Source organism: Phaenicophaeus curvirostris, chromosome 18 (assembly GCF_032191515.1).
Source record: "Phaenicophaeus curvirostris isolate KB17595 chromosome 18, BPBGC_Pcur_1.0, whole genome shotgun sequence".
Classification (NCBI taxonomy): Eukaryota; Metazoa; Chordata; class Aves; order Cuculiformes; family Cuculidae; genus Phaenicophaeus; species Phaenicophaeus curvirostris.
The window spans coordinates 1259401-1283947 of record NC_091409.1 but is presented as its reverse complement, the minus strand read 5'-3'; the positions used below and the strand labels follow the sequence as shown (position 1 = coordinate 1283947).

The 24547-nt window shown below is 45.1% G+C and overlaps 1 protein-coding gene across 3 annotated transcripts in view; it reads left to right on the top strand.

Annotated features, from left to right (window-relative positions):
* UBE2V1 (ubiquitin conjugating enzyme E2 V1) overlaps nt 1-15780 on the top strand; it is a 35300-nt gene extending 19520 nt beyond the window's left edge. Inside the window, exons 1-4 of one of the 3 annotated variants that reach the window (XM_069872015.1) lie at nt 859-965; nt 11117-11265; nt 13661-13786; nt 14182-15780. In XM_069872015.1, coding sequence (XP_069728116.1) covers nt 944-965; nt 11117-11265; nt 13661-13786; nt 14182-14328 — 444 coding nt within the window. In that variant the 5' untranslated portion in view covers nt 859-943 and the 3' untranslated portion in view covers nt 14329-15780. Of the gene's footprint in view, nt 1-858; nt 966-9315; nt 9359-11116; nt 11266-13660; nt 13787-14181 lie in introns of those variants that run through there. The other 2 variants (XM_069872014.1, XM_069872016.1) reach the window with 2 other exon arrangements.
* The last annotated feature ends 8767 nt before the right edge of the window (nt 15781-24547 follow it).

Genomic DNA, 24547 nt, shown 5'->3' with positions numbered 1-24547 from the left:
CAACACCAACATTGCTATTTTAAGGTAGCTTCAAAGAATGACTGATAGAACTGGTACTTTCAGTCTGCTCGCTGCATCAACTGTGCCGCGTTATTACAAAGTGGCTACGGCCGTTTGTGGCTAATCATAGAATCACCAGGTTGGGAAGGACCCACAGGGTCATCGAGTCCAACCGTCCCCATCAATCGCTAACCCACGTCCCTCATGCTGCTCCCGTGCTGGCCTTAAGCAACACAGTTCACTGATTATTCACACTAATTGCGTTTAAGTTAAATGCTTGACAGGGTGCTGGTAGAATTATAGACTCAGAGAATCACCGGGCTGGAAAAGCTCTTTTGGATCCTCGAGTCCAACCGTTCCTACCGGCCACCCAGCCCTCAGCGCCTCGTCCACCCGTCCCTTAGGCCCCTCCGGGGCCTCCACCGCCCCCGGGCAGCCTCGGACAGGGTCTGGTGACCCTTCCTGTGAAAATTTTTTTCCTGATGTCTATCCTGACCCTCCCCTGGCGGAGCTTGAGGCCGTTCCCTCTCGTCCTGTCCCCTGTCCCTTGGGAGAAGAGCCCAGCTCCCTCCTCTCCACAACCTCCTTTCAGGTAGTTGCAGAGAGCAATGAGGTCTCCCCTCAGCCTCCTCTTCTCCAGGCTAAACCCCCCCAGCTCTCTCAGCCGCCCCTCCAGGGCTCGCTCTCCACCCCCTCCCCAGGAGGCGCCTCAGACCCCCCGAGAGGCTCGCGGTGAGGACCAGCCTCGCCCCCCACCGCCGCCCTCCTCCCGGGCGGCCCGCCCGCGCCACGCCACGCGGCTGCGCCGTCCGCGAACCACAGAGCTCCCTCTCCCGGCTCCCTTGCCCCGCCCCTTCGCGCGCCCGCCCGCGCCGCCGCGGCCGGCTCATCTCGCGCGTGGCGGTGACGCGGCGGGGGCGGCGCTCGGCGGCAGCGGCGCAAGATGGCGGCGACCACGGGCGCGGGTGAGCGGCGGGGCCGGGCCGGGCCGCGGGGCTGAGGGGCTGCGGGCCCGGCCGCGGGGGAGGGAGGCGGGAGGGCCCGGGGCCTGTCGGCGGGAGCGGCCCCTGCGGGGCGCGGAGCTGCCTGGGCGCAGCCGGGTCGGGCCCTGCCCGCAGCCGCCGGGCCCCGAGCTCCGGGAGAGCCGCCCCCCGCTCTCCGTGCGCGGCTGCGGGGAAACCGGCGGGGCCAGAACCCATCGAACCTCCCGCTACACCAGAGCGGGGCAGCTCTCAGAGTCGTAGAATGGGCTGGGTTGGAAGGGACCCTAAAGGTAATCCAGTCCCACCCCTCCACGGGCAGGGACACCTCCCCTGGACCGGGCTGCCCGAGGCCCATCCGACCTGGCCTTGAACCCCTCCAGGGATGGGGCAGCCACAGCTCCCCTGGGAAACCTGGGCCAGGGCCTCCCCACCCTTATAGTGAAGAAAATCTTCCTAATGTCTGGTCTAAATCTGCCCCTCTCCAGTTTATAGCCATTGCCCCTCATCCTATCACTACAAACCTTTGTAAACAGCCCCTCCCCAGCTTTCTTGCAGCTCCTTCAGGTGCTGGAAGGTCGCTGTAAGGTCTCCTTGGAGCCTTCTCCGGGCTGAACAACCCCAACTCTCACAGCCTGGCCTCATACGGGAGGTGCTCCAGTCCTCTGATCATCCTTGTAGCCCTCGTCTGGACCCATTCCAACAGCTCCATCTCCTTCTTATGTTCTTCTCCCTTCTTATATTCTTCTCCCTCGTGCTTCAAGAAGTCCCTGTGGCTTTTTTCCCCTTTAAAATTTCTCCCCGCCTGCTTTGAGTCGTTAGTTTGAGTCATGAAGTAAATCCTGCCTCTGCATTTATGGTTACACATTGAACAGAAATATTGCAACTGGATCTTGAATGTTTGTTTCCCTGCTGACAGAACTTTGACAGATCGAACAAACGAGTGCCACTTGTACTTAGCCAGCTTTGTTTTCCTGCCTTCATAAGGCCGTTTAGGGGTTCAGATGTGCCACTGTGACACTTGTTTTGATATTGCTTCCTTCAAGGTTTCAATACGAGATCACCAGAAGGCTCTTCTTGAAGGGGCAATAAAAATATTTTGGAATCCTTTCTTTACAGATAGGCTTCTATTAATGGCTGCTTTCAAATTTCAAGAATAACCACCACAATGCAGATAATTCATAGTAACCAAGTTTGTGAAACAACTTTTAAAACACAGTGGATGTTGTCCTGAGAATTCTGTTTTACAGATCTGTGTTTATATGCATGTGACTGTGAGGTGTTGGCATGCTTGATTAAAGCACGCAAAAAAATGTGGTGGAGCCTTCTTCTCCCTCTCACATCACTTTATTCTGGCTACCATACTTTGTCAATAATCCTTTCAAGCTGCTGACTTTTCATTTTGTATTTGTCTGGAAGAACAAGGCAAATATTTTCCTTTTTACGCTGGTGCAGTTTGGTGAGTTAATTGTCTGGGTGGTCATGGAGGGGTGTGTGTGGAAAGGGACTTGGACTGTGGTGATAAAGTCCAAAGTGAGTCCAGCTGCACAGCTTTGCTTTTGCAGCAAATGGTCTGTGTGATAAGCTGTCATTAACCCTCATCTGCTAGTCACATTGTGTCTTTGGGATTGCTTCCTGTTATTTCATGGATTTCTGAAGCCTGTCTGGTGTCTTCGGTGCTGGAATCGTGAGGCAATGTGCAGCCCGGTGTAGTAAGAGCCTCAGTTCTTGTGTCTGCAGCGCAGGCGTCTGACAAGCACTGCTCTTCAGCTGCTGGTGAGGTCCTCTGTGTTTAGCTGCCTCTGGGTGACGAAAAGGAAGTTCAGCGTGTGTCTTATAAAGCTGTATTGCAGTAACACTGAGCTTTTGCAGTAAACCCTAAATTCAGTATGGGAGAACTTTCATGTGCAGACCAGCAACTTGCATTTTGACAGGAACCTTAGAGCTTTGCCCAGCTGTAGATCATAAGCTGCCCTGCAAGAAATGGTTTGCCTTTTCTTGTTGCCTTTGTAAAGATTGTCCTCTCCTGATAGGGAGTGACATCGTATCCAGTTACTGACAGTGGTGGTGGCACTGCAATGCAGTTTGTGTGGTTCCTTGACACTGCACTGAAGGCATTGCCAGCACACACAAATAGAGCCTGGAAGGGACACCTTCTTGTTCTCCACCACTGACTGATGTGCTCTGGGGCTTCAGACAATTACCCCAGTAGTATCTTTACTCATATGTAAAACAGATTTTGCTACTTCTTGGTTCATGGGTTGTTAATATATTCACATTTGTTTATAAAGCACTTAAATGTGTTTGATATCCAGACTTATAGTCATTCAGCAAAGGAGCTTAAACAGAGGCTGAGGATGAAAAATATTGAGCCTGTCTTCAAAAGCAGCTTCTGACCCAGGGGAAGAAATGGTGGTAAATATCCCTGTAACTTAAAAAAGTCATGTGACTGATCCTGGGAATACAGCAGGTAAGCCTTATAGTTGTGTCTATTAAACTAGTAGATATAATTAACAGAGGGGAGACCTTACCTGGAAAAATGGTACAATGCAAGGTCTGTCACTATCACTTATGTAGAGGAGAATTCTGTGTTGCTGTTAACATGGGTTTCCCACACACAGAGTTAAAATATGAATAGAAAGATAGGGTTGACTTTAATCATTCTAATAAGGCTTCTCATAGGAAACTACAAACACCCAATATGTAAGTGTGTGTCTGTCCATCCTTCAGTCAAGTGCCATGCAGGAATGCTTGGCTGGCTCGGGCACCAGAGGTGACCTAGCCAAGACATCAAGGGTTCCTCAGGCACTCACGTGCTGTACCATCCCATGGGGAAGTTGGGCTGTGTGGAGCCTGTGTTGCGGTTGGACTACAGGAGCTTGCCCCGTGGTGTTGTCCTGCAGACTTTGGTATTATAATGGATCCAAACCTGACCGTGTTGGCCTATGGAATCCTATTTTTTTTCACTTTCATCCTGGGAAAAGTTTAATGACCTCATTTCAGCCACTTTTCTCTTGTGGGTCTGTCTAGGGTGTGTGTGGCAGGGCTGTGGTAGATATTGCATTTACCAACAGCCTGAAAGAACTGAGTAGTAAAGTCATTTGCCCAGATTTAAGTTATTCAGAGTCAGAGGAATGTGAAGAACTCCAGAAGGACAATTCATTAGGTGAATGGGCATGATAGTGCTGATGTATGGGGCTTAATATTGCTGACAGAGAGAACAGCACAGATTGGTTTTGTACAGTGTGTTAAAAATATATATTTGTAATTGTTGGGGACCCATAACATAATTGTAAACTTGATTATGCTTGTGAAAAGCAAACAAAACATTACAGTGCAGAAGAAACTGTGTGGTGAAGGATATAGAAGGTGTACCTTGCCTCTGCAAATGGACAGTGATGTCTCCTTTGGAGTGCACTGCATACAATAGCCATTGTTATCTCAAAATAAATATTGCCAGCTACTAAATCCTTGCTAAGTCTGTAAGTAAATTACTTAATGGTAGGGAAAAAGTAATTTAAGAGAAACTGGGAAGGAAAAAATAAGATGGACTATAAGAACACATTAAATAACAGGTACTAAAGGAGTTGATTGCAGAGCATCTTTGTGTTTTGTAATGGAAGGCTGCAGTAGATTAAATAAAAAGGTAAATAGTTCAAAACTCTTAGAAGAAGATACTCAGTTGAATCTTTTCATGTATAATGATAAATTACATTATATATCTGGAACATGCCAAGAACTTAAAATTGATCCATTAGGGTATTAAATGTGTAGATAAGTAAGGATCATAGATGTAATACTGACAGCTTTTGTAAGGTGGGTGAAGGTTGGGATTTTCGGGTTGTTAGGGTGGTTGTAGCTGTTGCAAGCCAGGATTAAGTTGTCTGTTCCCAGCTCCTGATCAGTTTGTGCCCTTTCCTCCCAAGTCTGTCCAGGGTCTGGCCTGGAAGCAAAGCTGGAGTGGTGTGCACCCTCCCTCTGCCCCTCCCTGCCTGTGCTTGTCAGCTCTGCCGGTAAATTGGAGTCCGGTTCGGAACAGGGAGCTTCGCCTCAGCCTGCCGGTGTGGTGTCTCGCTCTTCAAAGCTTATCTTAAAATCTAGTGAACGTAGTTGTGCATTCACTCTTAGTGGGTGGTGTGAATTTAAGAAAACCTAGCAATCAATACTTTGTGGGTGAAAAGCTGCCTGGCTCTAGGTCAGTAACAACCGTTTCTTTTCACAGTGCAGAGAGGAAATGGTGGGTTTTTCCCTGGTGAGATTTAGTGTAAAGATTCTGTCCAGGTTTCTGGTTCAGGGTGACTTATTTTCTAGAGTAACTTCTAGCTGAGCTGGTGATGTTTTCCTTTTCAGCTGTGATACATGCCACAGAATGCATCTGATTTTAGCTCTTCTGCTGTAAGCGTTTAATTGGCTTCATACCTCAATGATACTGATGGTCTGCCTTGACGTAGTGAAAGACAGAACCAGTGCGCTAACTTAAACAGAGAACACTTCATATTGTTTTAAGGAAGTTATTTTGGATCTGCAAAGTATCTCGGTACCTGTCTGTATTATCAGAGTGGAAATAATGACTATAAAGATGATGCAAGAAATCTAAAGTTCCTGTGTCCTGGAAGTGTTTGTGACAGTTGCTGAAAGCCTTTTATTCAGTTTTAAATATTCCATCACTTCAGAAGCTTTTTATACTATTGTGACAAGGAATGATTTACTTATTTTTTACTATCGCAGTGCTGCAAGGGTAAGCTATTAAATTTTCAGTAGTTGCAACCTCTGCAAAGAGATGAGAAATATACTGGAAAGGATGTAATTAAGGCTGAATATCAAATACACAAAACCAAGCTACGGAAGAGGCTTTAACATGCTAAGCAGTGGAAGTGTTTAGAGCTATTGGATTTCAGTTCACTTGAGTTACTGTACATCACAAACTGATACAGAAGGCAGGGTTAAAACTGACCTAAAAGGCCAGTTTGATAAGTTCCTGTTGTCGGTGAAGATGTCAAGAAACCTTCGGCAAAAAGGCTTTTCCTCTTTTTTAGAGCCCCTGAGAGTGATGTGTGTTTTCAGCATGCTTTGTTGAGGTGTTCTGAGCATTATGTTTGTGCTTTAATCCTGAAAAGGAATGCTTGAAATTTGATGTCACTTTAGGAAGGAAAGAGAAATGTCTTCTTGAAGTTTTTGCAAGAGGTGCATGTTTTGTTCTACTGACATTGGTGAAAAAGATGCAAGAAGAGGAGCTACTCTCAAAGGTGTGTTGTCCACTGTATTTCACTGGTTTTGCTGTTTTCAACTTGATAAGGTTTCTGAATGTGGAGTTGCTTCCACTATATAAACAGGGAAAATTAAAAGATTAAAAGTACAGTCTGACAGAAAGTGTTGGTTTTAGCTTGTTAAAACATTCTTTGTATTTCACGTGAATGTAAATTTAAGAAGAGAAAAATTTCAGACTAGTAAGATCACTTTTACAACCATCTGTGTTAGTTCAGCTGTGTGTCTGTGTATCTTCAGTAGTGCTGTGTTATAAAGTGAACTGGAGAGTGCTTTAAGGTCTTTAAAAGTCCAAGTTGGCATTTAACTGTCTTCTGGGAGTAATTCTATTCTTCTCTAGTGCGGAACTTTCCTTAGTGAGATTCTTACCAGCCATGGTCAAACTCCTTTTGTCCTTATTTCAGCTTGCTGCCCGTCTGTCTTGGAGGTCCTCGCTTAGTCGGCTGCCGGGTTGTGAGGTGCCAGGGTAGTGAGGGCTCACTGCTACTGGCCCGCGCAGCAACCCTGCTGCTAGCTGAAAGTTTTGACAAGGAAAACAGAAGGTCCTGATTCTGTTGGAGGGCTGGAGAGGATGTCACCCAAAACCTATCAGCTAATTAGATGCAGCTTTAAACTGTATAAAGTACATATCCTGACTTTCTGGGAAGCTCAGGCTGTGGTTTTGTTTTGTTCTCTAGATTGCCGTAAAAATATTTCCTGGACGTTTTGTAACTGGTGAACTGCTGTCCAGGGCTAAGGCTTTGCAGGGCACATTTACTGAAAGGTGAACTTTTAGAAATACTATGCAAACCTCTGTCAATTGAGATCTTACTTTGCCAGTATAGTTATAGTTCAGCTTTCATAGGTTTGCTGTTGTGATTAATGGTAAATATCTTCTTTTGCTGTGAAATGTTTTTTTTCAGTTCTGTTTCTGGGAGTAGTTCTGTGCAGTCAGGCTGCAAGTCAAGCAATTATCTAGATACTATTGTGGTTTTGTATCAAATGAAGCTGCTGATTGAGAGACTTCTTGAACCATAGCAAAGGCTAGCTTAAAATGCGCAACTGAAAGTACTTTTGACAATGTGATTACTTTTTAATTGCCTCTTACTTTATTTAGGTTGTCTTGTATTAGATGAAGGACCCTTAGAAAAACAGGTTTGTTTGGTTACTGCCTTGAAAGTCTCTATTACTGTATTAGAAAGATTATGCAAGGTATTTATTGGGGGGTGGGGGGATGACATGCTGTTGACTCACGGTTGTGTCAGCTGGCGCAGGGCAGCTCCCGACTCTGAATCTGCCATGGTTTAGCCATGGTAGTTATTTGGCAAATACAGCTTGTGCCTCAAACAGATCAGATTACTTTCTAGGAGTCTTGGTGGATGGCAAACATGATGATGATGATCTGTTTGTGTATGACCACAAACGATAAAGCTTGTGTGGTTTCTGAGGTTCGGGTCCCAGCAGGATGTGGTAGCTGACCGTGAGTGCTCCAGGCCATTGTGAATGAAGAGGATACAGGGTTGGCTTAATGGCTTTGTGCATCTTTCCAGGCTGACCAGAGTCATCTGGTCTTTTATTCTGCCTTGCTTATGGGCAGGTTATTTAAAAATTATTTAAAGTATTTATGATTATATGGCCATATGTATACTCGTATGTGTGGTTTTCTCCCTGTCAAATCTCCTGAGAATGTGTCAGGAAGGGAGCTGAATTAGCATCTTTGATGTGACTCTGAACTTGCATTTTGTAGTGGCTAAGGTGCTGGTCTTCCGTGTTGCACCTTGAGCTCTAACATAGGTATAAAACATTTTCAGAAGGCAACGATGCTGTTGGACAGGGTGGTTTCTTGTGAAGTAACCAACTGTTCCCCATGATAATTTTGTTTCCTGTGAAGTACATAAGAACTCAAATAGATGTGCTTCACTTTTTCCACCTCCCTTTGCCACTGATGCTCCAGTAGTGCTCACAAGTGAGCAGTTGATGTGGAATTAACGATCATTTATGTTAACTTTTTTCCATGTGATAGCACCCAGCACATGATATAGCTAGCTAGGTCTCGGTAGACCTCTGACTTGTAAGAGAATTCTAAAATCCTGTGTGAGTCTTTTATGGCTCTGATTCATGCTGAATCAGAGCAGATGTGTCTGGAGAGAGCTTGGAAATGAAGTTGCCTTCTCTTCCTGTAAGATTGTAAAGCCAAGCCTCACTCTGGTTAGCAAATGTCAGCATCAAGGCTGCTGTTCAGCCTTGGTTGTGGCCTTCTCAAATATATATGTGATGATGTAATTTTTAATTTTAATTTTTAATTACATCATCACATAATTTTCTTCAGGCAGGATTCCTGCCTCACTCAGGGTGCATGATGCTGAGAGGAAGGGTACACAGGCAGTATATTTTATTTCCTTCTTTAGTGTATGGCCTGAGTCTTACCATAATGCTGATTCCTCCTAGGTTATTTGGTTTGGTCTGAGTAAATACCAGTCAATTATCTTTGCATCACTGAGAAATATGAAGTGGTAATATCAAGTACTGAAGTAGAGAGACTGAGGTGACATTAAGCATCGTGATGTGGTCCTGAAGAGAGTATTTTTTGGCAACACGATGCATTCAAGGCAGATCTTCCCCTGGCTTCAGCTTATTGCTTCTGTGAGCAGGGAGCGGCTCAGGTTGGGTTTCTAATAATAGCCACCAACGGTTTCCTTTGCAGCGTCACCTGCATTGTCAAAGAGCTGCTGTGTCAGACTGAGGGGTGGAGTTCATCCTCCAGAAGGAGCTTTTCTTATTGTTTGTCCTTCTTCCCTGGCCATTTCTTTCCCCCAGCTGTTTCTTTCCTCGGGCACAGCAGGCAGGGCTGAAGCCCAGGCAGCAGCTTCAGTTATCACACAGCTGTGAGTCATTCCCCATCCCTGGCTCTCGTGTGCATCCACTGCAGTGAAAATAGTGAAATAGGTCTCTGTGTGTAAGTAAAGGTGGCCCTTTGTCCTTCAACTCATATTCCATCTGTTTTTCTTGTCCCCCAACCCCCCTTATCCCCTGTGCTGGAGCTAGATTGCTTTCCTCTCTACTTCCCCTGACTACAACAGGGAGAACATTGGAAATGTAATTAAAGATGGGATGGCTCATCTGTCATGAGGCAGGTATGAAGTGCATACTTGAACCTTCGTAGGCCCGAGGTACACAAGATACATACTTGACACTTTTAAGACTTACTGGGAGGGGAAGCACTGGAGTTTTTCATGCAGGGGAAGGGACAGTGTTCCCCAAGAGGTTCTGCTACCATCAGGAGTCTGGGGCTCGGTTAATCTTATGGTGACGTCTTCACCAGCCCCAACTGACTCATTTCCTTTTGCAGCCAAAGACTTGTTTTACTTAGCAGCCATGGTAACAGCACAGTCTGGCTGGGAGTTGAAGATGTATATTTGGCGTGGAGTTGTACTTGAGTCGTGCTCGGCAGCCTCCATACGTGTGATTTGGTGTAGCCAGCACAGAGCTGGTGTCTCCTGACACCACTTTGCTGATTCTGGGTTTCTCTTCATACTGTTGCTACAGCTGTGTTATTGAATCATGTTTCCCCAGAATTTTCTTGAATGTGATTATGTTCAGTGTGTATCAAGCTGGCCAACAAAGTAATTCCTTTAGTAATTTGCTGTCTTGGTTTCTTTTATGCATGCTTTGTAGTGAATGAAATTTGTGCAACTCCGATTCTGCAGCAGAATCATCACTGACATTTAGTTTATACTTAAGAGGAATTCTAAAGCTACCAGAGTTACTCGATTTCAAGGACTGCTACATTTCACAATGCTTTAGATCCTCTGTATTTTCTGCATTGGCAAGCAGCTACAGAGATGATTTTCAAAGCCCTTGGTCCCTTTCTGATGCCCTCAGAGTTTGGTGACCCATCCATGCTGGAAGCACTGGCTTCTGACTTTGAAGTTTGTTTTATACACTGAAAGTCACTTTATACACTGAAAAGCTGTCTTGGAGCTGGCTGGCATTGGCTCTGTCAGACACAAGGGAAGCTTCTAGCACCTTTTTACAGAAGCCACCTGTGTACCTGCCCTCACCCACCCCCTACAAAAACCTTGCCACATAGACCAGTAGGAAGGAGAAGTGGTGGCCTAGAGTGCATTTATGTTTTGTGCTGACTGAGGTACGAGTACCTTGAAGAATGAGTCCCCTGTGGCTTGGGTTCAGGATCCTCCTTTGCCACAGACTTAGTGTGTGACCTTGGATATGTCACCTAAGCTCTGCATGCCATTGTTTTCCATTAAGGTAATGGGGATAAGAAGATTTCCTTGTTTTGCTGTGTGTTTTGAGGATGAATATGCCAACAATTAAGAAATGCTGAAATTCCGTGGTGGTGGAGGTCATAAGTACAAAAGATGCTATTGCTGCTGACAAAGCCCACTTAAATTAACTTCAGATTAACCTGCTAATGTTATGAAAGAGTTTTATTTGCTTTGACTGGTATTTTTAAAAGCTCTGAGTGAGTTGAGTGATGTCAAGCCTCTCATGGTGTCATTTAATAGAATCTCCCGAACTGTTATACTATAAATCATGTAGACAAGTGCTAATTAGAGCTCCAGAATACCGTGTGTTCCTTAGAATGGGTAGCATTTTCCTTTCATTTTACTGCCTGCTGTAATATCTGGCCTGTCAGACTTCTCCCATGTTCAGTTGTGGATACCTTTATTTTTCTTATAAAATGCATGCTATATACAGGGATATGTCTTCTGTACTGGTGTAATATTCTCATTCAAAAAATAGTCTTGGTTGGTTGGTTGGTTTAGCCAAAATATTTTCTATAGAGTGACAGGAAGTATCACTAAAGTTGCTCTGACTTTCTTTCTTTACTGGATTTCTCAACTCAAAATATTTTTTCTGATTGTTTTCAGGAGTAAAAGTTCCTCGTAATTTTCGTCTGTTGGAAGAACTTGAAGAAGGGCAGAAAGGGGTAGGCGATGGAACGGTTAGCTGGGGCCTTGAAGATGATGAAGACATGACACTTACAAGATGGACAGGAATGATTATTGGGCCTCCAAGGGTAAGTATCCACTTAAATACTAAAATAATACTGTTAGGGCTTTTTTTCCTTCCTTCTTTTCTTCTAACCACTGAAGTATAAAGCAACAAAAGTGAAAAAGCACTTTAGTAAGTGATTTGTGCTTAAGGTTCAAGTTCCATAAGATAATGGGTTTCATGTATCTATGTGTCTTTTTGCTTATAACTTGGAATATTTTTAGTGCCTTTCTCTGGTTAGTTCTCTTACAAACTAAATAGAAACTGAAATGTGCAAACAGGGTGTGCTGACTTGTCTGCAGTGATAGAAATTTGTAGTTCATGTCATACTGCTAACCAAGGCTGGAGGACTATCACAGAAGATGATTCAGCTGTGCCTTTTTTGTCTTTCTGACACGCTTATGAATATAGATTCTTTTCCAGAAGTGTCTTGTCTTCTTTTGAGCTTATTGCTTGAGAGCTACGGACTTTACTGAGAGAGATTCTGGGAATCTTCAGTCATTCTTGTTTGCTGAGTGACTTGTCCTGCTTTTAGCACTGTTCATACTCAGTTATATTATTACCATTTCTCTTCTTAATAGGATGTGGGAATGCTGGCTCTGGAAAAAAAAAATTAAAAAAATCCTGTTTCCTTCTGGGTAGATAGTAGTCACACTTGTAGCAGGTGGAAGTCTTACACTGGGCATCCCAGAGGGAAAAATGAACCTTAGATAGCGCTGCTGCTCTGAGTGTCCCTGCTACCATACATGGAAGCATGCTTCTCCTTCCCAGACTTTGTGTGGATAATTTCGCAGCCAGTGATTCATCTTGTTTATATAAGCTGTTTAAAAACAGTGGCACTGTGAAAACTTCAGCTTTTTCTGCACATATTTCATATTGGCTATGGACATGTTCATGGTCAAGGCTGTCTGCTCATTAGTCTTCATGTGGTGCCATTCTTTGCAAAGACCCTGAAAGCCTGTCTGACCTTCTGGGTTGTTATTACTCTGTGCACAAGGCACGCTCAGGAGACCTGGGCAGCCCGAGCAGAGCTGATGGATGACTTCTTTACCTAAAAACTTTGTGACAACATTCAGTTTGTCACCACCCTGGCTGTACATCTGAAGGGCTGCCGGGTCAAGGTGACCAAGGAGTGACCAAGAGGTACCCAGTGCCAGCCAGCGCTGGGCAGGTGCTGGTGCTGCCATGGGGGCTGCAGGCTGGGTCAAAGCCACTTCATTTTCACAGAGGAGAAGCAGCTGAATCAGGAAGTCAGTTCTTATATTTTTGGTAGTGTTTTGCATCAAAATGCTTATTAATATTAAGGGAAATATTAAGATATTCAGGTGTATAACAGGCATTTGAGAGGATTACAGGGACTTTTAAATGGAGGCATTTTTGTACTTTGGGCAACTGTTCTTAAGATCCTGGTGGAACCATCGTGCTCTGCTGTTGCGAGTGAGCAGGATGTGCTGGTTTCTTCTGTGCTTCTACGCTCACACATTCATTTGCATTTTTGTTCGTGATTACTGCTTTGCAATTTAAATGTTCCTTGCAATGTTGAGAGCGCAGGAAGTTGTGTCAGAAGGTCTAAATCTGGAGAGTTTGTCCATCTAAACTTCCCTATGATGCTCCTGTTCCTATTGAATATTTCTGCTGGCTGTCTGCGCTGACCAGCTTAGCTGGTCAATATGCCAGGCTGCACCTAATCAGCACATCAAGATTAGTTATTCTCAGATACAGGACAGCATTAATTATTTTTATTTCTTTTAGTTAATTTGAAATATTGAAGAATCAATGTATCATTATTACCTTCGTTTCCTTTCTATGCCCATTGATTGCTGACTTGAAGAATTCATGATCCAGGTTTTCTCTCTTAGCTGTTAGGTATAGCGGAGGGTTACTGCAGTGGAGATGAAGTGATAATGCTGTTTGGGATCGGGATGTACTTTGAAATGTGTTGAATCTTGGAGTGTTCATCTTTCTGAGAACTGGCACATGGCTTTATGACCAAAGAATAATTTTCAAGTGCAGTTCTAGGAGAGGCTGACTTTAGAAAGTTGCCTGAGCTAAAGCTGTGGCTTCAGTTTCAATGTAGTATGACTGATTGGTAAACTGATAAAACAAAGCTGCTTTATAAAGATTGGTTGAAAAGTAGGTGTCTGAGCTAAATGGTGATTAAAACATTGTTTAAGGTGATGAATGGGAAGCAATGCCCTTTTCATTCCTTAAATGAAAATGCGATGCTTAAAAGACCAGTAGAAGTAACATTTGATACTCTGAATATTATAAAATGAACCCAAAACAGAGATAGCTAGCACAGTATGGAAGTGTCTGCCCTTACATCTAGTAGTTTGCCTGTCCCTGAAGTAACCACTGTTTTAAACAACTGCTTATTGAACTGCCTGATGTAATTGTTCCCCCCTTTCTTTTCCCCTCAGACAATTTATGAAAACAGAATATACAGCCTTAAAATAGAATGTGGGCCTAAGTATCCAGAAGCACCTCCATTTGTAAGATTTGTAACAAAAATTAATATGAATGGAGTAAATAGTTCTAATGGAGTGGTAAGTTTTTTGGTTTTATTCATTTCAATGTGGTTTTCATGTGCGGCTTCAAATTAATGCTTTGTTTATACTTGGAACTTGCTTAACTACCTATTGCTTGCTGGTTCCACATCCTTTGAGTAGAAGGAAATGGGGGGGAGCAGGGAAGTATATGAGCCAAGAGTGTTCAGAAATCAAAATGTGGCATTTAATTTTCCTGCCCTCTTGCAACTCACAAATAGTTGTATCATGCGGGGATTTATCATGCTTTGAGGAACACGCTTGCTTGCTTGCTTTTGCTTTGTTTGGTTTCTCCCACTCAGACTCATTATAGGATCTTTAGTTGGGGTGTGGGGGGGAGTTAAGTGTATCAAACATATCGATTCTGATAGGAATGGTCTTTTTGTCTATTTTAGGTGGACCCCAGAGCCATATCAGTCCTAGCAAAATGGCAGAATTCTTATAGTATCAAAGTTGTTCTGCAAGAGCTTCGGCGTCTAATGATGTCTAAAGAAAATATGAAACTTCCTCAGCCACCTGAAGGACAATGTTACAGCAATTAATTAAAAAAAAACCCATGTCCCCCTTATTCAATTTAAGCTGTCTTCATTTTCCACAGTAGTAAATTTTCTAGGTGCATCTTGTAGACCTCAAAATACTGGAAAGGAAGTTCCCCTTCAAAGGAAGTTTTTCTTGAGATACTGTAAATGATACTAATTTTTTTTTTTTCATTTGAAATATAAGTTGTGCTATGACAAATAATCCTGTCGTGTAACCACTGTCCACATAGCTGAACTTCTGGTATCAGGAAAAGTCTATTTAAATTTATTACTATCAAGACCAGTGTGGCACATCTAACTTAACTGTGAAAGCATACATCCCACAATCACCTTGCTGTGTGTCTGGCCTGTTTTGGTTTTTTTTTCCTTTTTCTGTCTTTTGCAATAGAGTCGAAGCTCAGGGCTATTTATTAGAGTAGACACAAAGGTTTTTGCTTCCAGTACTACACTGGGCTTTATGGACTACTAATGGGGATGTGTGCTAACCTCAATCATCCCTCCCTTTGTGCTATCTCTAGTAAAGGCTGAATGTGACTGTGGTCATTTTTGGGGTTTTATTATTTTTTTAAATGCCCTGATAATCTGGGGCAAGCTTTCCTTCTTCCCTTTGGCCAAGGCATAGATTGTATTTCTCTTCCTGGTCCCCCTCACCAGTGACGTGGGCTTTGGGTGAGGAATTCAGGGTTCTTTTAATCTCTTCCCTCTTCCCCTCTTTTTAGTGGGGGTGCTGCTTTCTTTTTGCCCCTCTTTGTGACTTTTCTCACCCCTGGCCACCAGGGGTAAGCCTTGGGGCAATGACTTGACCTGTTTCCTCCTGCTTATCATTTTGGTTTTGCAACAGTCTTCACCAGCCTGGAAAATAAGAGTATCTGTTCTGCTCGCAAACTTTGGTTTTCCCTGTCCCTCCAGCACTGCTGCCACGTCGCCAAGCTGGCCACGGCTGATGTTATTAGATAGGCTTTTGACATGGTGAAAAGAGCAGTAATTTACCAGGATTGCTGAAATCTTCTGCTGCCAAACTTTAATGGGGAAACTCAGTATATAGAGACTCTGAACACACACTCCAGCTCCGATAGTTGTATTTTGGTACTTTGGATTGACCCAAGAATGTTAACTAATGAAATGTTGCACTTATGTTTGGCCCTTCTAAAGATGTGATGAGTACAGAAAAATCAAATCAATATAGTAGATTTTATTAGAATTCTGTCAGTCTTGGAAGAGAAATCTCTTCAGTGAAGATTTTGGGGGAAAGGTGCATACAGCAGATTAAGGACCTTAATTGGCTTTGCATCCTGGCAAATCACTGCCTTTTCTGGTTTACTGTTTTGGACCACTAACTGCTGACATGTGGATGCAAGCTTACATAGAACCAACCTAGTGTGTCCTGAGTTTTATGACAAAGTCAGTGTTTGTGTAAAAAAAGAAAAAAAGGAAAAAAAAAGAAAAAAGTAAAAATAAACACATTTTAAAGCAGCAGCTATCAAGTCAATGAACAATTGATGTTTCCATTAACTCTTTTGAGGAAAATATTAGTTGTAAGGATTTAACATCCTCTGTAATTAAAGTTTAACATAACAGTATTCCATAAGCAGCCTTTTTATTGTATCAGACCATTGCCTGATTTTAATATAATAAAAAGTGTGCATTAATATTAGAAGGCTTTAATTGTATTTATGTTTAGAATTTTAATCCCTTATGGAATTCTTGATTTGTTGGAAGTATCTTCCCACAGATCACATTTAGCTAACAGTATGTAACCTGGTGGTGAAAGGCAATTGTCTTTATCCACCTGCTGCTGCTATGCCAGGAGGATCTTTAGTTTTAGTTTAAACCTCAGACTTGCTTAGGCTTGGCGGTTGGTAATGTTACATGATCCTACGGAACTGCTGAAAAGAATTCGTAGATCCATGTGCTGTCTGAAGGTGCTTTGTCATTGCAGTGGCCTTTATATGTGTCCTGAGGAAAGAAAATCCCCCTACGGTTGCATGTTAACACTGTCTGTCTAGTACAAGGAGAATTTCTCGACCTGAAATTTTACTTGTTTTCCCTCAAATACTGCAGTGTAAAAAGTTGACCTTCTCTCCAAATCTGCATTAAAACAGGGCTGTGAATTTTTGGCTTTTTTTCAAGTGTAAAGCATCTCCACTTCAGAAGATTGCCAGAAGGTGCTCATATGTTCACTATGGTGTTGTGGTGAAACAAGGTTCTTCCTGGGTTAGGAATGAAAAAGGGAATGACCTTTTGTGAAACCTGCCCGCTCCCTTCTAGCCCAGAGCACTGCACAGTCCTTTGGTAGCTCAGAGGGCATCTACGAAGACAATGCAACTAATACATTGTCAGCATTGTGTGTGGGTGTTTATTTAAAATAGCTTGGTATCTAAAGGTGTTAAAGGGAAATCAGAACAATGGTCGTTACAGCGTGTTGCTTGATTATCTCTGTTTAGGAAGATACAGTTTGTGCACATTCGGGGCCTCCCCCAACCTCCAAATTTCAAGTAATGGTTTTGAAATCTTGAAACTGTCTGCTATGCTTTACAAGTTGTTCAGGCTAGAGCATTCCACCCTCAGCTGGGCTGTGCCGTGCCGAGAGCTGTGCTGGCAAGAGCCGTGTGTTAACAACATTTATCATATGAAGTAGGGGGATGCTTTAAAAAAAAAAGGGTTTCACTGTAAATTTTCTCACCTAGGAGTTGCACTCTGAACACGTCCGTGCTCCGATGCACTGCGAGTAGGAGTGGGATGGGAAAATAATGCCCATAGGGTCAGCTGCCATAGAACCTGTCTTGTAGCTTTGTCAGTGCATGAGACCTACAGAATACACAGTGGAAGAGACTGGTTATCCCACAGCCTGGTTGCTTGTTTATACCTCAGAAACGAGGCAGGGAAGCAACTGTGTCTTACCTGTATTTATTCTACCTCTAGCAGCGTAAAGGCAAAGTGTTTAGTTGATCCCTCAGTTTATGCCCTGAACCAGTGTCTTAAGAGGAAGATGTGAACGGATAGTAAATAAAGTTAAGTGCATTTGCTGTAAAATAAATGCTGTTCTTGGAGCAGGTGCTGCTGGAGGTGACTGAAGCAGTGCTTAGGGAGGAGACCAGCTGGAGCAGGAGGTGGCTGTATGGCTGCCCCGTGCTGCTTCCTGCAGAGGGTCTGGGAGCCATCCTTGTGCCGCATGGACTGGACAATTCCAGTAAAAAAAATCCTCACCTGCCAGTGCTTTCAGTGGATGCCAAGTGAGCTTTTGACTCAGCTCTGAGTACGAGGACGGTAGAGGGAGCCAGCAAGCTTTGCAAGGCTTGGGTCTGAGTAAGGTGCAAATGCTCAATGGAATGTTAAATCCTCTTGTGGGAGCCACTTCTCATATTTATCCTGAATCAATTTCAATTTTAAAAGCCTGTTTATCGTTACTTTCTCACTGTACAGGCATTTACTTGCTGGAGGGAAAACCAGCACTGCAGTGAGATTTTACTTGTTAATAAAGACTAATTGTTTCTTGCTTTGTTGTAATTAAGCTCTGTGTGTGTATATAGGGAGTATATATGTAAATATGCCTTTTCTTAACTTTCACAATTTCTTGCAGTGCTTGGGATTTAAAATTTAAGTTTCTTCTACTGTCACTGGAGTAATAATTTTAAGCCAAAAAGTGTCATCTGCTGCTCTGTGAGGCACCAGTGCTGCCCTTGATTCCCCCTGGAGCCGGACAGCCACACAGAACGGGAAAAGGCGCTGGAGAGCTCATCCGTGCCCGTTGCTTCTGGGTAAACGGCCTGACTGAGGGCCAGGCTGCTTGGAATGCTTTATCGCTGCATGGAGCTGTGATACCAGAGCTGCCTGTGGCATCCCCAGGCAGATGCCATGTAGAGGAATGGTGTTAACTGATGCCAGTTTTAACAAGGCAAACCCAGCAGAGAGGTGCAATGGGATGTACTCTTACTCTGTTGCCAAATACCAGCCTTTTAGTGTGTTGCCAGAATTGCAGGAGCTGTTTGTGGCTAACCTTGCTGTTTGTGGGAGCTGGCTGCTAGCATTTGAGGTCGGTGCTTTACCTACAGGACAGTGTTTCCTACATCAAGAAACAGCACAGGGAATTCAATGTCTTTTTCAGGCTGGCATCAGCTTACATTGAAACAAGGGGGTTCCAGTTCTGCCCATACCTGTAAATATGTGTCTGCTTTAAGCTTTAGCTACCTAGAGCTGAAAGAAGGTGAAGATAATTTGATAGTGATATTCTTATTATCTAATTTTTATACATATTAATTTAAATTTATGAGACTTTTCTGATGGTGTAGAGTTTTCCTAAGTCAGTGGAAATTGCCATATTGCATTAATCTTTGGCTAGGATGCTTTCCTGAAGCATGCTAACCTTGCTGTTGACGAAGATTCAGGTCCCTTAATATCTTCTCATTTTCTCTGGTCTTGCTGTTGCAGATTGCTGGAGTATGTGCTTAACTTTTAAGCCTCTGAAGAGCCCTAGCGAAGTAAAATTTAAGTTAGGCACATGCTTGAGTGCTTTGTTGGACCAGAGCCAGCATGTTCAGCCTCTGCTAGAAAAAAAGACTTGTTTAGCCTTTATTGAGCCTCTTCTTCCTAGTCCTCCCTTCTTGGTGCTATGTCCTTGGTGCTCGTGCCTTTACATTTTCCCCTGATGCTTCTCACATTTGTAACAGAAAAGCAAAGAGCAGAAGACTACATGGAAGATAAGGAGATAAGCTAGATTCTCATCATTTTATATCTGTCGAGCATCTTGTTGCCTTTTTCATCCTTATCTCCTTTTAAATAAAGCCTGCAAAGGGTTTTCTGTAATATGGGTCCTGTCCTAATTTCTGCTTCCCAAGCCAGGTTGTTGGTGGCTTTGCCCTGACATGTTTAGAAAGCCCTTGATGGGTAGTAGGAGGGGAGAATAAATGTCAAGTGGTCTGTCTAAAAGTCCCTGTCCCCTCTCTGTTGCTCAGCATTTAGTTGTTATTGTTGTATTATTTCATTAGCTCTCCACTCACCAAAGAATGTTTCGGGATAGCCAGTACTGAAGTTTCTTTTGGAAGAAGGACAAGCAGGAGTTTTGGAAAGAAAAGGGAAGCAAACATCTTCATCAGAAATGATGAGTCCCCTTTCCCTTCTTCTCTCTTTTCATAAAGCTGCTGCAAAGTCCCGTGCTCATAATTGGCCTGATGAAGGCTTTCTGAGGCAGATACATTCGTATTTCCTGGCAATAAGCACGCGCGGAGGGAAGATGGAGCGGAGGGAAAGCTGGAGGGCTGGCGGCACTGATCCTGCACTTGCAGACTGGGGCCAGGTAATGGGGAGATGTGTGGGTTTGTGAGCAGGCAAATAGCTGCTTTCTCTCTCCTCGGGGCAGGGGGAGCACACACACCTTCAGGAGTGTTCCTGGAAATTAGGAGTAATGTTTAATTGCAGCTTTTTGCAATCATTGAGACTTGGATGCTGGGTAATGGGGATTGTGATGCACGCCGTCTGTGTGTTATCCCAGAGCGGTGAGTGGGTCTTGAGAAACAACCGCAGCGAACGGAGATCTCAGTGAGGTATCTGCCAAACTTATGTCCCTCCAAAGAGACCTCTTAAATCCCTGGGCTACCAGATTAGATGTTGTCCAAGGTTAGCAGCCAGATGTTTCTCAGCTGTTTGGACTGGTTTCCAGCTGAGACCAAGTGAGTGGCTATCCAACATGTAAGTATTAATATAAACATTTCAGAGGCCTTGCCTTGAGCGAGCCATTAAAAACTTCCCACGATACTGTGAGCAGTGCTGGCGTCCTTAGAGAGCATCAGTATTTTGTATATCGCACTGGAATATCCTGAGTGGGTCAGGCGCAGGCTGCCACCTGCTCGTGCAGCGCTGGGGCTGGGCCTCCCCCTTGTTTTAGTGGCGCCAGAGCAGTGTGGTCCCTGGAATTTGATTATTTGTGTTAGCAGATAATTTAGGCCAGAAGGCTGAGAGTGTTCCCTTCCTTCCCTGGATGTCGTCATGCTTCCCAGCAAAACACAGTCCCAGGTCCTGTGTCTCTTCCCCTCCCCTCCCCACACAAGTACAGCATAAACGCTTTCAGCGTCCCTTCTTCTGAAGGGTCACTGTCCACTCATTGTAAGCTTGGTTTTGGCTTGTGCTGCCCTGCCAGAAGGGGAGGATTTCATTAAATCCAGCATCTAGAGCCATGTTTTAATTATTACATGAACTAAAAAAACCCGGGAGGAGTGTTTGATGTGTGGTTCTTCTGAAATATTCCTAATGCCACCCATGCGCTTTGGCGTTTGAACGTGAGCAATGAGAAATGACCCTCTCTGGTCTCCCACTGGCATGAAACAGGATCCTTCCAATGCTCTCCATCACTTTTGTCAGCTTTTAATGCTTTGCTTCTCCAAGATCCGGCCTGCTCTAGCCTTAAACTGAATAGGATTTTATGCCTAAGCGAGGTCCCACTGGAGGTGCGGGATATTTATTTGCGGAGGAGGATGCTGCTCACAGATGAGCGTGTCCTGGGGCCAGGTCCCAGGGAATGAGTTTGCACCTCCAGGCTGATGCCTGCAGCCCGTGCAGCATCTGACCTTTGTCTCCTTCCTTTTAAGTTGCTGTATCACAACCTGAGAGAACGTGATGGGTCTGCCCGGGTGCCTTGTCAGCGAGAGCTGCTGCTGCGGCAGCACAGGGAGAGGCTCTGCAGGGAGAGCATCGTGCTCTCCCCTCTTGTGATGGCTCCGCTTCCCCAAATAACCCTGCTCCGGGTTACCTGTCGCCAGGAGTCACTGCTGGAGCTGCTTGGGGTGAGGTACAGTGGAGGAGTTGAACTTACAGAGGTGATTTTTCTTATGAAAGGTTTTAAAGTCACAGGTGTTAAGGACATGGACAAAAAGGGAGGATTTAACAAAAATAATTCAGGTATTTAGCCTGGAAGGGTCTTCATCCAGCACCTGGCAGCTTCACTGGGGATGGTTAACCCAGCAAATGCTCGCTGAAATAACGAACCTTCAAAACAAATAGCTTATTTATAGCTCTAGTTGAAAAACCAGAAAATACCACCACAGGAGGTGTTTGCTGTATTGGGCTCTGAACAGGAGCTGCTGAAATTGGAGGTCAGAATTTCACTTATCGACAGCCAAAAAATCCAAACCTGAGAAGGTCAGGGCAGCCTTTGCTTCTCACTTGTCAAAATCATCCCCATTGCTGCAGGGCAGTGGGGGGAAAGGGCTCTTCAATAACAAATCCTATTCCCCTTGGGAAGGCAGCGTTCCCATCAGCTGCTCCATCCTGTGCCCTCTGCTCCTGCCTGGGGAGGCTCCTGCCTCTCCCTGCTGGGTTTTGGGTTGTTTGCACAGCCTGTGTGTGATCCACGGGTTGAATCCTTCTGTTCGATAGCCTTGTGGCATATTACTTGGGCTGTATAAGAACCTGTAATAATAATAATAATAATAAATAATCATAATAGTAGTGATGTCTGGGAAATAAGGCTTTTAAACCAGCTCCTCACAGCAAGGTGGTGTCCCATCAGTTCACATGCTGTGGTTTAGATCAGTTATCTCTGTTTACAAGCAATGAAATTTTGTAGGGCAGAAATGTGCCGTTATAACCTATAATTTTTCAGGGTTTGCGTTGGAGTGGCTCTGATAAGCCCCACGTGTGGTTTTTATTATGTGATCCACAATCTTGCTGCTCATAAGTGAGAGCCTAAGACCAGAGATTGAATCTGTTTCTACCCTCGGCTTTTTGTGTTGGTTTTCCCCCGCCTCCCTGTTCCTGCATTGTTCGTGACCTGCCTGCGAGCCAGCTCTTTCTGTGCCTTGTGCTGACCAAGAAGCGTGTGTCCGTGTGCTGCGTCCGTTGGTCTGTCTGCCAGGCGCTGCTGTGCGATGGTTGCTCAAGGAGAAGCCGGTGGTGGCCGTCGAAGGGCAAACCACATGGAGTTTATTCAGGGCTCACAAGGACGTGTGGGTCGGAGCTGGGTTTGCCGGCGGGGGTGTGGGCTCTGCCTGCCCACGGCCGTGGGTGCTGCTCTCCCAGCCCTGCCGCCCCGGCTGCTGCCCTCCTCGCTGCTTCCCCCTCGGTTTGCAGGATTGCTGTGCTGAATGCTCCACCGTCTTGATGTAATGCAACGAGGACAGTTGCGTGTGCTGCATAGAAGGGAAACGACCCAAGAGGGACTGTAGAGTCGTAAATTGGGTGAAACCTGCACAATGATGAAATCCATCCTGGCAAAACAAAGATTCCTGTCGTTGCCTTCGTAAAAGCGTGTGTCTTTCCTGTATGCTGAGAAGCAGCAGTGTGGGAATGGGTTTTCAGCACCCTCTTTCTGATTAACAAGTATTCAGCTAACGTCAAAGTGTGGATTTGTTACTCCTTGCAAAGACCATCCCTGTTTGCTTCATGGAGACCACCTGGACAACACATGATCCAGACAAATCAACCTGCTGCTTCTTAAAAACACCCTCAAGTTGCTTTACAGCAGTGATACTTGGTGGGGCAGAGTGCTCCTGCTGCCGTCCATGCCTCGTTGCTGACTTGTCTCTCTGGCATCAGTGAAAGCCAAGCACTTAGGGACAACTGTGTTGGATGTGGACTCCACGGCGTGGAGCAGCACGACTCTGCTGGTGGTGTGGAAATCGGGAGAGTGGCTACAGGAATTCATTAATAGAGGATGAGGGCTGCTGCTGTGGAGGGTCTGAGCTGCCCTGGGGTTATGGGAGGGAGAAATCATGAGGCGATGTTTTTAATTAGATTCTCAGATCAGCTGGTAGAAGCAGCAGGGCTGAGATACTGTGCCCCAGCTCGTTGCCCAAGAGCCTTGGTTGTCCCACCACTGGTGAAGCATTGGACTGAAACTTGGCTTGTCAGCCTCTGCCGTTGCTCACGGGGGTTCTCTGCTTTGTGGTCTCCAAATCCTGCTGAGCGGTGCCTCTGCCCTCCAGCTCATCAGTGCTCTCACCAAGAACTTGTGGTGAAAGACAGAAGGAGCTCAGTGATGGGCTGGCTGGCTGCTTTTTTAGGCTCTTGGGAGCTCTTGCTCCAAGAAGAGTGATGTGAAGGTGGGGCTGGGAGCCCCCAGGCTGTGCTGTGGGGGTGCCGAGGGTGGCGGCGCGGGTGCAGGGTGAGGGGGGGCTCTGGACCAGCCCACCCCGACTGGCAGCAGGGGAAAAGCTGCTTGTCACTGTGCCCACCTCTCCGTGCAGGTGAGCCTGAACTCACCGGATGCTTTGCTGTAACTTGCACTTTGTATCTTCCCGTGTACAAGCTGAGAGGTCTTGCTTTTGGGAACAATTCTAATTCTACAAGCACAGTTGTTTTGGCATTTGTATACAATAACACCTACGTTTTTGACATGTCCTGATGTGAACAAGACCAGGATGCAGCTTCTCTGCTTGTTTTCGAAAGATCTTTAAGCGTGTTGAGTATTTGAGCTGCTCTGAACAGAGGGATGCAATGATGTGGCCTGTTCAAGCCCAGGGTGTGCCTGCTGCTGCCCCGGCAGGACCTCGTCCCTGTCTGCAGCTCCCACGCTTCAGTTGTGACCACAGATTTTCAGGCCGTTGTTCTTTAAAATCACTCACCGTGCATCCTCTAATCCTGCAGCGTGTGCTGATCCCTCTGTGCATCCCAGCCCTACCTCCCACCAGGAGAAGCAAAGCCAGTGGGACCTGCTCTGGGGCTTCTCCTGCTGGGGGCACGGGGGCTCTGCCCCAATAATCCCTTGCAGGGTGACAGTGGCTTCTGCTGCCACTTCTGCAGAAATCGCTCTCCCAGCTCTTATGAGCCAGAGAGGTTTTCAAACACCCTCCTGGGCCCATTAAATGCTCTGGCTTTTCCTTGTGACGTTCTGGTTTGCAGAGGGTGGTGTGCAGGTGAGACGCTGCCCTCTGGAGCGATCGTGTCCCAGCACTAATCCTGGTCAGAGTCCAGGAGCGCTTGGGTCTGGGACTGGGAGTCGGATCTGTTCTCTTCCCATTCCCTGCAGCCCAGCATCCCCGACTGGGAAGAAGATGCGGTCGGGTTGAAAAGAAAAATAAGGAATTATTTTCCCTTTCTCTAGCACAGAGTGAATTCCTGCAAGCAGGAATTGTCAGCCCTGGATGCCAGGATGGGTGTTTTCAATCATTCAGTTTCCTTGCTCATTTTTTACTCATTTTTGATTTATTTTTAATGGCCCTGACACCCTTATATATAATAATAAATAGCAAACGTGTGGACACAATGAGACTGTTTCAGGTTCAAGTGTTTT